Source organism: Notolepis coatsorum (assembly GCF_963971535.1).
Source record: "Notolepis coatsorum genome assembly, chromosome: 6".
Classification (NCBI taxonomy): Eukaryota; Metazoa; Chordata; class Actinopteri; order Aulopiformes; family Paralepididae; genus Notolepis; species Notolepis coatsorum.
This window is the reverse complement of record NC_140170.1, coordinates 167349363-167365371: the sequence shown is the minus strand read 5'-3', so window position 1 is coordinate 167365371 and position 16009 is coordinate 167349363. Positions and strand designations below refer to the sequence as shown.

General features: G+C 42.1%; 1 protein-coding gene across 1 annotated transcript in view; it reads left to right on the top strand.

Annotated features, from left to right (window-relative positions):
• Positions 1-14826, top strand: part of hdac7a (histone deacetylase 7a) — a 106333-nt gene extending 91507 nt beyond the window's left edge. The window contains 5 exon segments of the mRNA XM_084315815.1: positions 1299-1417; positions 3304-3437; positions 3540-3624; positions 11888-12035; positions 14244-14826. Of these exon segments, the coding sequence (XP_084171941.1) occupies positions 1299-1417; positions 3304-3437; positions 3540-3624; positions 11888-12035; positions 14244-14286 (529 nt within the window). The 3' untranslated portion in view covers positions 14287-14826.
• The last annotated feature ends 1183 nt before the right edge of the window (positions 14827-16009 follow it).

The window sequence follows — 16009 nt, the reverse complement described above, 5'->3', positions numbered from 1 at the left end:
TATTCTACCAATAATAATAATAATAATAATAATAATAATAATAATAATAATAATAATAATAATAATAATAATAATAATAATAATAATAATAATAATAATAATAATAATAATAATAATAATAATGTACTAATATAATATATGAATAATATTATACTAGTATAATACTATTATACATAAACAATATGTCTATATAATATACATGTCTTCATCCTTTTAGCACATGTTGCACCAATGGAGCCTCCTTGAAACTCGAAACCTTGTCATATCTTATAAAAACATGATTGAATTTACATGTCAAAAGTTTATAAGCTGATTTACATGTATTTTTTTTTTATTATTATCTTTTCCCCCCTCCTTTTGCCGATTTTTCTCCCATCCCACTGTTAGTCGTTATGCCAATTCCCAACCCCCTTCCTGGTTGTTGCGCACCCCCCCCCCTACTTTTGGTCCGGGAGGCCGGAGACTGTCACATGTTTTTCCTCCGACCAGCCTGGCAGCGCAGATTCTCACCGGGAGAGTGTAACGTGTGGAAGGTCACACTACCTTTCTCCAGATCCTACCCTCGCTGTGCAGGCGCCCTGACCGAACTGTAGGGGTCGCTGTCCACAACGCCCAGGACCCACCCACGGCTCCCCTCCCCCTAACTCAGCCAAACGAGTTAGTATAGCGATCAGCCCGAGCCAAGGCTATGCTGACTCTCCGGGAGTCGAGACCGCAGCCTCTTGCATTGGTGACGAGCACAATCTCTGCTACGTCACCTGACCGCCCTGATTTACATGTTTTTAAATGGCACATCAAATTTAACAGGCTATACTCACTACTGAATGCATATTTATGTTGCAAAAATACTTGTGTATACGTGAAGCACAAATGGGCGTGTTTAATGTTTAATGTTTAGTGTTTACTGCTTCCTTCCCATAAAAGGGGAGATAGAAATACTGTTATTACATAATCTCTCTCTTTTCAGCAGGCGCAAGTTATAGTTTTGAATATTGTCATAGCCTATGCCTCTGTGTTTTTAACTCTGCTAAATGATCATTTATTCTTTGAAATTGTAGGCTACTATGATTTCCGTTGAAAAGAAATGTATACATTTGCAAACGTTCTAACTCAGCAGGATTTACAGTCAGTGCTATAGTACAAGCTCTCTCTTCTCTCTCTCCTCTTTCTCTCTCTCTCTACTCTCTCTCTCTCTCTCTCTCTCTCTCTCTCTCTACTTTCTCTCTCTCTCTCTCTCTCTCTCTACTCTCTCTCTCTACTCTCTCTCTCTCTCTCTCTCTCTCTCTCTCTCTCTCCAGGGCGGTGGTGATGCCTATAGCTCATGAGTTCTCTCCTGACGTGGTGCTGGTCTCAGCTGGTTTCGACGCTGTGGACGGTCATCCTGCCCCTCTGGGGGGCTACAAGGTCTCAGCCAAGTGTAAGACTCCACGCTCCACACCCTGACGCGTGTAGCCTTTTTACAACGCATCCGCTTTTCCCGCGCTCTGATTGGCCAGGTCATGTGACATGTGCGCCCAATAGCGCGTTTGCCCATTTCCGCGTCGAACAGCCTGCAAACTACCTGGCGTTCTATCGCCATGCTCTAAGACAAACTCTAACCTTAACCAACTTCGAAATTAGTGCCTAAGCTTAACCGGCGAAAGAACTTGCCGTCACGCTCTAAGACAAACTCTAACCGTAACCAACTTCGAAAGAGTGCCTAAGCTTAACCAGTGTAGACACTTGCCGTCCCACGATTGGCGCTCATGTCACATGACCTGGCCAATCAGAGCGCAAAACGGGAACCCGGAAACGGTGATGCGTTGTAAAAAGGCTTCAAGCCACCCTGACACACACACACGCACGCACGCACGCACGCACGCACGCACGCACGCACACACGCACGCACGCACGCACACACACACACACACACACACGCACGCACGCATGCACGCACGCACGCACGCACGCACGCACACACGCACGCACACACACACACACACACACACACACACACACACACACACACACACACACACACACACACACACACACACACTCATTCAAACACATGCATATACACACAAACACTCTCTCTCTTTCTCTATATCCTCAAAACATTTCTCATTCATTGAGTTCTCTCTGACTGTGTTCTTATTGTTGAATCCATCTCAACATAACTGTCCACGTTTGGTCTGTCACCCCACTCCCCCCCCCTCTGTCTGTGTTTGGAACGTGTCAAACTGAAAATTATGATTTTGTTGTATAGGCGAGAAATGTATCAATACCCCTTTTCTTTCTGGCAACACCGGTCTGAACCGGAGTTCAGTTCAGTACAGACTCAGACCATTTAGTTTGAGGTCACTGGACACAAGTGATGGAGATGGTGTCCATTCTTCTCCATTAGAGGTCTATGTAATGTGCGTCTATGTGCCAAAAATGCAGAGAATGGAGCCACTTTGTCTGTTGAGGCTCTTGGTATCGGATTTGGAGAAATTCTCCGTTACTTCTCAGTTACCTCTTCTACTCTGTTTCAGCAGTAGCTGTTTTAACCCTTTCACTACCACACTACAGACAGTTACAGTAACTTTTCACTACCACACTACAGAAGGTTAACCTTTCACTACCACACTACAGAATATTAACCTTTCACTACCACACTACAGAAGGTTAACCTTTCACTACCACACTACAGAAGGTTAACCTTTCACTACCAAGGTTAACCGTTCACTACCACACGACCAAGGTTAACCGTTCACTACCACACTACAAAGAGTTAACCCTTTGCCTACCACACTACAAAGGGTTAACCCTCTTTCCATACCACGCTACAAAGGGTTAAACCCTTTGACTACCACACTACAGATTGATTGATTGATTGATTGATTGATTGATTGATTGATTGATTGAAACTGTACATTGGAGGGGGTTGGGCTTGGACATTTACAGGGCCCAGTTTCGAATTGCAGCCTCCCGTGGGTGCTCTTTGAGAGCGGTTTTGAAGGTGGGTAGTAATTCGCGTTCCTTTACAGCTGCGGGTAGGGCGTTCCACATTGATGTGGCATAATTGCGAAACGTGTTTAGTCCCTTGTTTGAGCCTCTAGTGTGTTAGTGAAAGGTTAACCTTCTGTAGTGTGTTAGTGAAAGGGTTAACAGTTTTACAGACACTTTTCTTCTGATTCACTCATTGTGAAGTGTTGTGAACAATTATGTGTGTTATTGTGTGTGTGTGTGTGTGTGTGTGTGTGTGTGTGTGTGTGTGTGTGTGTGTGTGTGTGTGTGTGTGTGTCCGTCCGTCCGTCCGTCCGTCTATCCGTCCGGCAGGTTTTGGGTTCCTGACCCGTCAGCTGATGGAGCTGGCAGGGGGGCGGGTGGTCCTGGCTCTAGAGGGGGGTCACGACCTCACAGCCATCTGTGACGCCTCAGAAGCCTGCGTCAGCGCCCTGCTGGGCCTGGAGGTGAGTCCTGCTGTGTGTGTGTGTGTGTGTGTGTGTGCGTGTGCGTGTGCGTGTGCGTGTGTGATGTCCATCCTTTAACCACAGAATGTGCGCCCCCTCCAGGTGGAGCCTCTGCCCCTGTCAGTTATGGAGCAGACACCCTGTCCCAACGCTGTGTTGTCCCTGCAGAGAGTCATCCAGGCTCAGGGTAAATAGATAATACATACATAACACATATATAACACATTATATAACACATACATAACACATATATAACACATACATAACATATATATAACACATTATATAACACATATATAACACATATAACACATATATAACACATATATAACACATTATATAACACATACATAACATATATAACACATACATAACACATGCATAACATATATAACACATATAACACATATATAACACATACATGACACATATAACACATATATAACACATACATACCACATATATAACACATACATAATACATATATAACACATACATGACACATATAACACATATATAACACATACATACCACATATATAACACATATATAACACATATATAACACATGCATGACACATATATAACACATACATGACACATATATAACACATACATGGCACATATATAACACATACATAACACATATAACACATACATGACACATATATAACACATACATGGCACATATATAACACATACATAACACATATAACACATACATGACACATATATAACACATATATAACACATACATAACACATACATAACACATACATAACACATATATAACACATATATAACACATACATAACATATATAACATATATAACACATAACACATACATAACACATACATAACATATATAACACATATAACACATACATGACACGTGTATAACACATATATAACACATACATAACACATACATAACACATACATAACACACATATAACACATATATAACACATACATAACACATACATAACACATATATACCACATATATAACACATACATACCATATATAACATATATAACACATATAACACATACATAACACATACATAACATATATAACACATATAACACATACATGACACGTGTATAACACATACATAACATATATAACACATATAACACATACATGACACATATAACACATACATACCACATATATAACACATACATGACACATATATAACACATATATAATACATACATGACACATATATAACACATACATAACACATATATAACACATACTGTACATAGCACATACATAACACATGCATGACACATATATAACACATATATAACACATATATAACACATATATAACACATATATAACACATACATGTCACATATATAACACATACATAACACATATAACACATACATGACACATATATAAAACATATATAACACATACATAACACATACATAACACATATATAACACATATATAACACATACATGACACATATATAACACATACATAACACATATATAACACATACATAACACATACATAACATATAACACATATACCACATACATAACACATATATAACACATATAACACATACATAACACATACATAACACATATATAACACATACATAACACATATATAACACATATAACACATACATAACACATACATAACACATATATAACACATACATAACATATATATAACACATACATAACATATATAACACATACATAACACATATAACACATACATGATACATATATAACACATATATAACACATATATAACACATACATAGCACATATATAACACATGCATGACACATATATAACACATGCATGACACAAACGATGAGGGTTAATCCCTGTTTCCATACAGATGATTATATGGTGTTCTAAGAACCAGGTGATACTGGAATACATGGTTTAGTTATCTGGTAATCACCAGAGAAATGGTATGTAAAATCACACAGCATATCAAATCATAACAATAAGTCAACAAGTCAGCAAAAAGTAAGGATAACAAATCAATTAAAACATGTACAACTTGATTGACAAAGGTTGGAGATCAAGGTTTTAAACTCTGCAACAGAGGGGATAATCTCAAGCTTTAAAGGGGAACTATTTAGCTATTTATTTCACTATTTGGGCAATTTTACACTATTCCTGTGAGTCTATGGAACACATCTGTAAGTTTCTTTTCAATACAATTCATTGTTTTGTATTTTTATTCAAGTACTTTGGTGCACCACTTTCTCCCCTTACAAAATCCAAGTTGTTTTTGGCTGGGCTCCGCCCATACTCGCAATGCGCTTTGAGAGATAGAGAGGGACTAATTAATTTCGCCGCGGGGGGGCATAATCCCACGGGACAATGCATTGGTAACTTGTTTCAAATGACAATATATACCCCCGTGAATATTATTGCATGGATCGGAATACGCGCGCTATGATATTTTGCAACAGGTTGGCGGTGATATAGCCAGTGCTGATATGAGAGAGAGCGAGAGAGAGAGCGAGCGAGAGAGAGAGCGAGCGAGAGAGAGAGAGTGAGAGAGAGAGAGAGAGAGAGAGAGAGAGAGAGAGAGAGCTCCCCCCCAGTCCTATTACCTCCCACCCGTTTTATCTAGTTCTGTATGATTCACGGTGTGTGTGTGTGAACAGCTGAAGGTATCTGCTAAATAACCGCTTCCGCATTATTTCCACTCGCTGTGCATATAAACGTATCACAGTTGATTGGCAGATCAGCGCCTCAACACGTCAGAGAGCGAGTCAATTCAGAATGGCTTGGTTCAGTGGGGCAGGATCTTGTCTCATCTGAACTGGAGGAATGGGACTGCATGAGAATTTCACATCTAGTCAGTGTTGGTACAACCCCACATTGCTAGAAAACAATGCAAACCACTGGAAAAGGCCATTTATAAGATAGTTCCCCTTTAAGGACTGTTGGAGTTCATTGCATGAGCTAGAGGCATCATAGCGAAATGCAGATTTACCCTCAGGGGACCTTAAGGACCAGCCAGTCACTAGAACGGGTTCCATAGGTTCCAAAATTCCATTCCAATAATGATGTAGTATAAGGAGGTAGTTTACCAGTAAGGGCCTTAAAAATGAACAAATACCAGTGTTTGTTGTGCCTCTCCATCAGCGAGGACCAACCAACCTTCTCATAAAGGACACAGTGATGAGTGTCGTATCTATCATTAGTCATGAATTTGAGGGCAGAGTGATATACTGAGTCCATGGATTTAAGTCTTCCTCTCTCTGTTAATAAGCCAGTCTTTTTGACTGTTAAAGGACTGTACCAGTGTCCTTTTGACCTCTCACCATTACCGTCCCTGTCTGTAACTAGTGTTGTGTACATCATGTGTATGAAGTGTATGTGTTGGTAGATCTCTCAGCCTACCTTTCACACTGCCACTGGTGTTGAAAAGGGCTGGAAATAAACTCCATGAAACTTGAAAGTCACTATAGACATTCACCCTTGTGCCTTAACGTTCGCTAACGTTACTGTATTACTCTCCATTTACATTTAGTCATTTAGCTGAGCGCTTTTATCCAGAGCGACTAACAAGTCAGCGGGAGGAGGGAGGGGTGCATCTCAGCAGCCCAGGGTCAGTGGTGTTGTTAGTCAAACAGACACACGAGCTCGAGTGTTACACTCTTGAGTGCATAGTAGTATAGACATATTAGCATGGTAGGTAGTATAGGGATAGTAACATAGTACATAGTAGATTGTGGTAAAGTACATACTAGTAAAAGACAGTAAGATAGTTTCTTTATTTTGTATTGTATTTTTTATTTCAGATATTGATTAAAGAGGAGCGGCTGATTGGCGCAGTGGGCAAGGCGCTCGCCACTAACGCAGGAGACGCTGGGTTCGAGCCCAGCTCTCGGCGTTGCTACCGGCTTGGCTGGTCGTTCATACTAAACACAATTGGCAAGTGTTAGAGGGTGGGAAAGCCGGTGGGTGGGGATTTGACGTTGTGGACAGCGACTCCTACAGGTCGGTTTGGTGACGCCGGTGCGGCGGAAACAGGAAGTAGCGGGGGCAGCGTGAGCCTCCCACGCGTTACTCCTCGCCACTGAGAGTTCGAGCTGCTGCGGTGAAAAGATGCGACAGGCTGCCTCCTCGTGTACCGGAGGGGACACGTGATGCAAGGCTTCTGTCCTCACTACAGCCGACCAGTGGGAGGCATAGTCTAGCAACGTTCAAGACAGGGGAGGGAAGAATTGGATAATACGAAAATTGGGATGGGAGAAAAATAGAAAATGGGGAGAAAAAGTGGATAAAAAAATATATATATTGATTAAAGAGGTTTGTTTTTAGTAAATTTGTCGGGTTTCAGCTGTCCTGACTCTGGTGGGAAGTTCGTTCCACCATTGTGGAGCGAGAACAGAGAATAGCCTGCTTCTCTTTGAGGACCCCCCAGGAGCCTGGATAGGAGTTGGTCTCAGGCGGCCAGAAGATGTAGAGGGGGTGTAATTTAGAGACCAGCAACTGAGAGCACCCGGGAGATACTAACAAACGCACCCAACTGAATGGCGGGGCTTGTAGTAGAGTGTAAAACGTAAAAGTAAAACGACTCAGTGGTTTTCAGAAGGCTGAGTTACATGACGCCTAGCAACTTTAAAACAACTTTCCAGTCTCATGGAGTATTTTTTCAACATCAATCAGCCGTTTAGTAAGCTAGGCTGACACCAGCTAAATCACACACTGACAAAACAAAACAAACACAAATTTTGTTAAAAACAGGGTAAATCTCTGATAATTCAAGCGAGCGAGAAGTCAAAATTAGACTGGTATGGTTATTTTAAGTGTTTGAGGCCTGTTTTAACGTTTTCAATTGCATTGAGCCATTGATTTCCATACACTGTTGTGAATAAGAGGAGATGACAGCTTTACTGCCGTGTTATTTCTCTGATCCTAATATGAAGCTACAGACTGTTTCTGTTTCTCAGAAAGTTACCTTTGAAGTTACACAGGTTACTACTTGTTTATATACTGTTTATATATTCTGTGTATAAATTGATGTTATGCCGGCCCAAACATTTTATGGCAAAAAATTACTAAAAAGACAAAAAAATCACTTATGCCTACAGTACAGTATATGAACATGAACCATTGTGATTTCTGCCTCTAAATGAATATCACCTCCCATCTGAATATCATCATTACCATAACGTTATTATTTTCACAGCTGGTATTGTTCAAAATATAACTTCCCATGACTCAAACTACTCTCTCTCTCTCTCTCTCTCTCTCTCTCTCTCTCTCTCTCTCTCTCTCTCTCTCTCTCTCTCTCTCTCTCTCTCTCTCTCTCTCTCTCTCTCTCTCTCAATTTTCCGTGCAATTCAATATGCTTTATGAATGCATGAATGTAACAGATACAATGTTGCCAAAGCATCAAATAATAATGAGATCAAAAAGAAAAAGAAATGGATACAGTTAATGAAATCAAGAAAATAGCCGAAAACTATGAACTATGAACTATGTGTGTGTGTGTGTGTGTGTGTGTGTGTGTGTGTGTGTGTGTGTGTGTGTGTGTGTGTGTGTGTGTGTGTGTGTGTGTGTGTGCGTGTGTGTGTGTGTGTGTGTGTGTGTGTGTGTGTGTGTGTGTGTGTGTGTGTGTGTGTGTGCGTGCGTGTGTGTGTGTGTGTGTGTGTGTGTGTGTGTGTGTGTGTGTGTGCGTGTGTGTGTGTGTGTGTGTGTGTGTGTGTGTGTGTGTGTGTGTGTGTGTGTGTGTGTGCGTGTGTGTGTGTGTGTGTGTGTGTGTGTGCGTGTGTGTGTGTGTGTGTGCGTGTGCGTGTGCGTGTGTGTGTGTGCGTGCGTGCGTGGACAGTATCAGTATCAGTCATTATAAGACCAAGGAATTACTATTATTGTTATTCAATTTAAGTAATAAATGAAACAATTAATAAATAAAACAATGAACCACTGAGTGGCATGTAAATCAAATAATGTCCAACAGCACATATAAAATAATCAAGTAATTCAAGTATTTACATAATTATAACAACAAAATTATATATAGTGACATACCTGTATACAATAATAACCAGGTTACAATAGCAAAATTCAGTTATTAGATTATTTACAAATCAAATAATATATATATATACTTCATATGTCAGGTTTAAATAAACTAGAGAAAGTATAGGCCTACTACTAACCAGGTTGCCTGATATACAGATATATTCTATTATACAAAGAATAATAATAGTAATAATAATCTCTCTCTCTCTCTCTCTCTCTCTCTCTCTCTCTCTCTCTCTCTCTCTCTCTCTCTCTCTCTCTCTCTCTCTCCTCTCTCTCCCTCCCTCTCTCTCCCTCTCTCGCTGCTCTCCGGCCATTCTCTCCCTCTGTCCATCCCATCCCTTCACCCCTCCATCCTCCTCCCTCACTAATATTCCCTCTGCACCCAGGCGTCGAGCGTGTGCACGCAGCCATCCTGGCTCCAATTATCTTCAAACACATCTCTGGCACACGACCTTCACAACGTCCCCCCTCCTGATTGCACACAAATGTTATCCCCGACCCAATTAGATTAATTAAAAATATTTGCAAAGCCGCAAGAATGTTAAACCCATAATTTAGTTCCTGGGGTGAAGTATACGCGTGAAGCACACACACGCACACACACACACACAGAGACACAGACACAGAGAACACACACGAACACACACATGCAGACGCCCCCGGTGATTGATGCTGCTTCCGCCGCGTGTCAAGAGGACACACGCACGGCCCCCGAGCCGGGGAGACCTTGAGGGGAACACGCTTGTTAACGCGTGTGTTTATGCTGCTGAATAAACATCCTAATTCATAGGAAATAAAGGAATCACGCATCAATACCACTTTTCTTTCCACTGTTGATAGCGATTCTGGGTCCTACGTTTTTTTAAATATATACTTTTTAACCCTTTCACTACCGCACTACAGAATCCTTTAACCTTCTGTAGTGTGGTAGTGAACGGGGTTAACCCTTTGTCGTGCGGCGGGGGAAAGGGTTAACCTTCTGTATCGTCGCGGTGAAAGGGTTAACCCTTTGGTAGTGTGGTAGTGAAAGGGTTAAATATCGACTCCGTGGACTTTTAAAGGGATAGTTCTGTTTTTTTTCTGAACCCTAACCCCCTGTTTGTCACAATGCTGGTGTTGATCGGTCCTTTTCTCAGCACCATGCTGCCTGTCACTCACCCTGGCTCCGGATAGTTAGCCACAAACTAATGTCAATGGGGTGGAGCTCCTGTCTGCACAAGCTGACAGAGGGTCACTGAAATCGACTTCACACAGAGCACACAAAGTAGATGTCAGTGAGCCTCAGTCAGCTTGTACAGACAGGAGCTCCACCCCGTTGGCTTTGTAGTGGTTTGTGGCCAACTATCCGGAGCTAGCTGGTGTGAGGTACAGCATCATCGTTAGTAAGTCAGAAATAGGTCTCTAGGGCTCCAAAAATCTGAACTATCCCTTTAATGAACAGTACAGTACTCAGACCATTATTTTGGAGTCACCGGACAAGAAGGTTTGAGGTGGGTTCCATGTTTCTTCGTTAGAGATCTAACACGCTTCTATGGGAAAGTCGAGTTGCTTTGCTTTGATTTCAGACATTGTTCACGTGGCTTTCGATCATGGATTAAAAAATTTGGCGGAATTCTCCCAAAAATATTATTTCAACGTCTCAAGCTCAGTCTCAATAGTATCAGTAATACTATAACTTTTTAATGTTTGATTTAACTCATTTGATATGATTGTTTTCTGATACATAATGTAGTTGTGTTTGATGACCACACACTCAGATGAAGGACGGTCGGAATGATATGCTCATGTTTACATCAAACGAGCGTTTCAATAATGTATACTAATGCACCTGTATATATACAGTGATAGCATGTTTACTAAGTAATACAACTAGCCTGTAAATGAATACCTAAGTATTAAGCACAAAGCGCCAAACAGTGTAAACAAGTATCACGCAATGCAAGCGTCCCCTCCTCGAGTCTATTGGACAGAATGTCTGAGTTGAAACTCGCCGACACCGTCTCAGAAAGAACAGACCACAGCCTTCGTGCAGCCTTGGGGTTTCTGGTTTTGATGTACGTTTACTCTGGGTTGCCAAGATGTGCAGGAATAATTATGAAGAGGAGAAGATTGTTTATCAATCTAATCTGGCAACACATATCCCCCATCCAATGTCACTCATGTCCACTTCACAATTTAATGAAAAAAATACTTTTTGGTTAACAGGAGATTATATGTGGACAGAGAAATCATCCACCTTGCCTTGTTGCTCAAATTATGCGAAATACTATGCATCATAGTGAAATGCAGATGGAGATCATGAGAATTGAGTAAAGCTAATTCTCTCTCTCTCTCCCTCTCTCTCTCTCTCTCTCTCTCTCTCTCTCTCTCTCTCTCTCTCTCTCTCTCTCTCTCTCTCTCTCTCTCCCTCCAGGTGAGTTCTGGCAGAGTGTGAAGCCTCTGGCCCCCACGGTGGAGCTGTCGTACCTGCGGGCCCAGAGGCTGATGCTGAGACAGGACTCAGACAGCGAGGCCATCATCGCCCTGGCCTCCCTCTCCATGGGCGTCCTGACCTCATACAGGTAGCGAAGACCCCCCACTCACTGTGCTGGTGTCCTGTTGTACGGTAGGGGTGGGGATCACCAGAGGCCCCGCAATACCAGAATATCACCAGTCACAATTTTGTGATGTATTACACTTTTTCTACCGCTAATTTGGTCCCCAACGGAGGACTTGGTCAACATCTGCAAACCAAATATATATAATCATAATCTACTTTATCTAATAAGATCATGTTTTCAGTCTGTTCACCTCACTCCAATCATTCAGTCTGTTCACCTCACTCCAATCATTCAGTCTGTTCACCTCATTCCAATCATTTATCTTACAGTAAAATGGGATTGTCAAGCAAAACATATAAAAAAGTATTATTATAATATTGATACTTGCCGTCACCGTATCCATAATAATAATTATTATAATATCGGCATGCAAAACATCACAATCTATCGCTGTATCGATTTCCCCCCATCCCTATTGTATGGTATGACTAGAACAGCAGTGAACCAGAGACGTGTGAGAAGGGAGATGAATCAACTGGTTCTCATTTCCTGTCTTGTGTCGTGTGGTTTATGCTCGCTGCGTCCCACACCTTAGAGCATTCTCATTAACTCGAATGGGAGATACTGAGGTTTTGACTGAATGTGGCCAATTTTATTCTGTACCAAAAAAAATATATATATATGAGTGTATATATATTATATATATATATATATAAACAAACCTTCTTACTGTCTTATACTATCATGCACTCTTCCTACTATACTAATGTCTTTACTACTATGCACTCAACACTGCAGCACCCAAGTTTCAGCACTGTTTGATGAACATTGTTAGGCTTTGTGTCCACCGGGGACGTTTTTTTCAAGGCGGACCGCTTTGAAAAGCTAAAATGTGCATGCCCAGAGCGTTTCCAGAGTGTCTCGCGACTCCCGCGGCTCCGCCACTTGCTCGATGTTGATAGGTCGGTCGAAAAAAGTTACCTTGATGAGCGGCGCTCCTCTCCAAAAGTTGGACTAGTTTAAACTTTAGGCGCTGGGAGCGCTCCGCCCAAAAAACGCTGGCCGCCGAGGGCGCTAAAACGCGAGGCGCGGCGCTGGGAAAAGGAGCGCGCCTGTCGCGTCTGTAGCATAGAAATTAATGACAGAAAGGAGCTGACAACTCATAAAACGTCCCCGGTCGACACAGGCCCTGTAAGAGTTGTACCCCTCCTGCTGACTTGTCATACTAAATACATTGCTAAATGACTAAATGTGAATGTAAATGTACTCCCATAGTCATCGAGGTAAATATTGGAGCTTGTCTGACTAGCTGAATGTGTTCTGAACATTCGGACGATGAATTGACAGTTTTCCCGACCTACATACAGAAGAGAACTGTTTTGTGTGAGACTTTGTCCAGCGATCTCACCGCGTAAACAATATTGCCTGTGTCAAAGTAGTCCTGGGAGACAGGAAGTGTTTTCACATTTTCATCCCATTGGCATAGCTTGGAATGAGTCGTCTTCCATTCAGTATCTTTGTTCAAACTAAAATAAAACGTGTGTTGGACTGAAGTGACTCCCATTTAGTGATTAGTGATTAGTGATTAGTGACAGGCATCTTCCCCAAACTTCCCCAAAAAACAATGCTGATTTATTTTGGACAAAAACTTGAAACAGTTTTGCAGACATTCAATTAGTTTTTTTTGTTATTGAGAGTAAATGAGTTTGAATATGGCCACCAGTGATGTCATCGGGTACATTGAATCCTTGTGTTGTGTTAATCACAGCTCAATGAAATGATAAAGTAGCAGTCCCTATATTTAGCCTTGATATTTTTTCATCGACATCATTTCATCGAGCTGTGATTAGCACAACACAAGGATTCAATATCCCCGATGATATCACTGGTGGCCCCATTCAAACTAATTTACACTCAATAACTGTCAAACTAAATTAATGTATGTTTAGAGTTTATGGATGTGTGTGTGTGTGAGAGTATGTGCAAACATAAATCAGCATTGTTTATAGGTAAAGTGCCCCTTTAAAAAAAGATGGAGTATCCCTTTAAGGCCTATCAAAACCCAATCAAACCCAGTCATACTATTTCATCAAAACTAAAAATAAATAAATGTAATCTCAATCACAAAGCGTTTAGTGCTGTGTGACCTTTCACCTTTGTCCACTTGGATCAGTGGAATTGTGAAGGTCATTGGCTGAGAATCTGTTTTCTTTCTTTACTCTTTCAAAGAGAACATCCTGGTGACGTCATGGAGGGAGACGATTCCATGTAGAGGAGAGACTTCAACCAAGTATCAGCACACACACACACACACACACACACACACACACACACACACACACACACACGCACACACACACACACACACACAATGGGACCAGAACCCCTTCTTCCTCCTCCTCCTCCCCCTCCTCCTCCTCAGTTCGACCACTGTATCCGAAGCCTCGACACAAACCTCCGCCTGCAACTACCTACATTACTACACACCTCCATCTTGACTCCTGGACTCGGAGTCAAAAGACTCATATTCCCATGATGCATTTCACTGTATGGGACTGTATCACCGAATGAACTTTTGACGGACGGACGGACGGATGGACTGGGGTAAAAAGACCATAACTGGAACATGGAATTATGAAGGATGTTTTATTTCACTTAACGACCACTCCCACGGAGCTGAAGCAACCTGACGTAGCAGGAAGAGACTTTGACGGAGTGCAGCTCCACTCCTACATACAGTCACCTTGGAGGTGGATCCCCAGAGGACCCGCTTGAGACCACTTGGACCACCGTAGCCTTGTGTGTGTGTGTGTGTGTGTGTGTGTGGGGGTGGGAGGGGGGGGGGGGAGGGCGGGTCAAGTGTCGCCTTGGCTCACTGGGAGCCAATCATACAAGCCCCCCCACCCCCTCCTCCCTCCGCAGGACGTTCCAATGAAGTAGAACAGACGCGTCCGACTGCACTTAAAGAGGGGAGAGAAAAAAGACGTGTCACGCTTTGATATCATTTGGGGGGAGGGGGGGGGGGTTATGTTTCGAGACGCGATGAAGGAATTAGATCAGAGAAGTTTCTTGATTCGTTTTATTGTTTTTTTTTTGCACTGTATATTCAATAATGTGAACTTTGAGTGAAGCTCCGCCCCTTAAAGCTGGACAAGACAACCCAACACCTGAGCTGGGAGGGAGGGGGAGGGGGGATGGGGGGGGGGGGGGGGGGGGCAGGTCTGACAACGAAACGTCTCGTTTTAGCTCCTGGATTTAGTTGATTTGTTTATTGTTTCGACTCATACTTCATTGTGAATGTCAATACATTGTGTTGTTGTTGTTGTTTTCTTTTGTTTGTAAGAATCCAATAGCGGAGGAGCCGCAGCTCAGCGCCCGTGAGTCAGAGGTCTCACGTGGTTTTATACGTCTTGAGATGTTCCGTTGCCGTGGGAGCCGCGCAGGCAGTAAAAACTCCACAGACGGAGGTCGTTTGCTTCTAATCACGACCCCCAGTCGGACAAAATGAAGACAAGATGAAGTCTTAACAGAAGTATAATCTTAATCATGCAAATGACGTTGGAGTCGAGATGACGAGCTCATACCTCGAGCCGCTGGACTGTCAGGAGCTGTGGATGAAGAGAGAAAGAAATTCCAAGTGTTTTTTTTCCGAGGCAGGGATGCACCAGAACCACTGACGATACTGAGTCCTAAGCAGATACAGATACAATACCACTGGACAGACATTATTGAGATATAATCCTTTTTATTTTTCTTCTTTTCTTCTTTTTTCTATTAAATGAGAGCCAACTATGTGTCAACAATGCAGAAAATCATGTTCACTTTGCTTTGATTTCCGACATGTTGCACATGTTTACCCAGTACCCTGTTAGCCTTTTTTCAGTTTAGCCAGTACCCTGTTAGCCTTTTTTCAGTTTAGCCAGTACCCTGTTAGCTTTTTTTCAGTTTAGCCAGTACCCTGTTAGCTTTTTTTCAGTTTAGCCAGTACCCTGTTA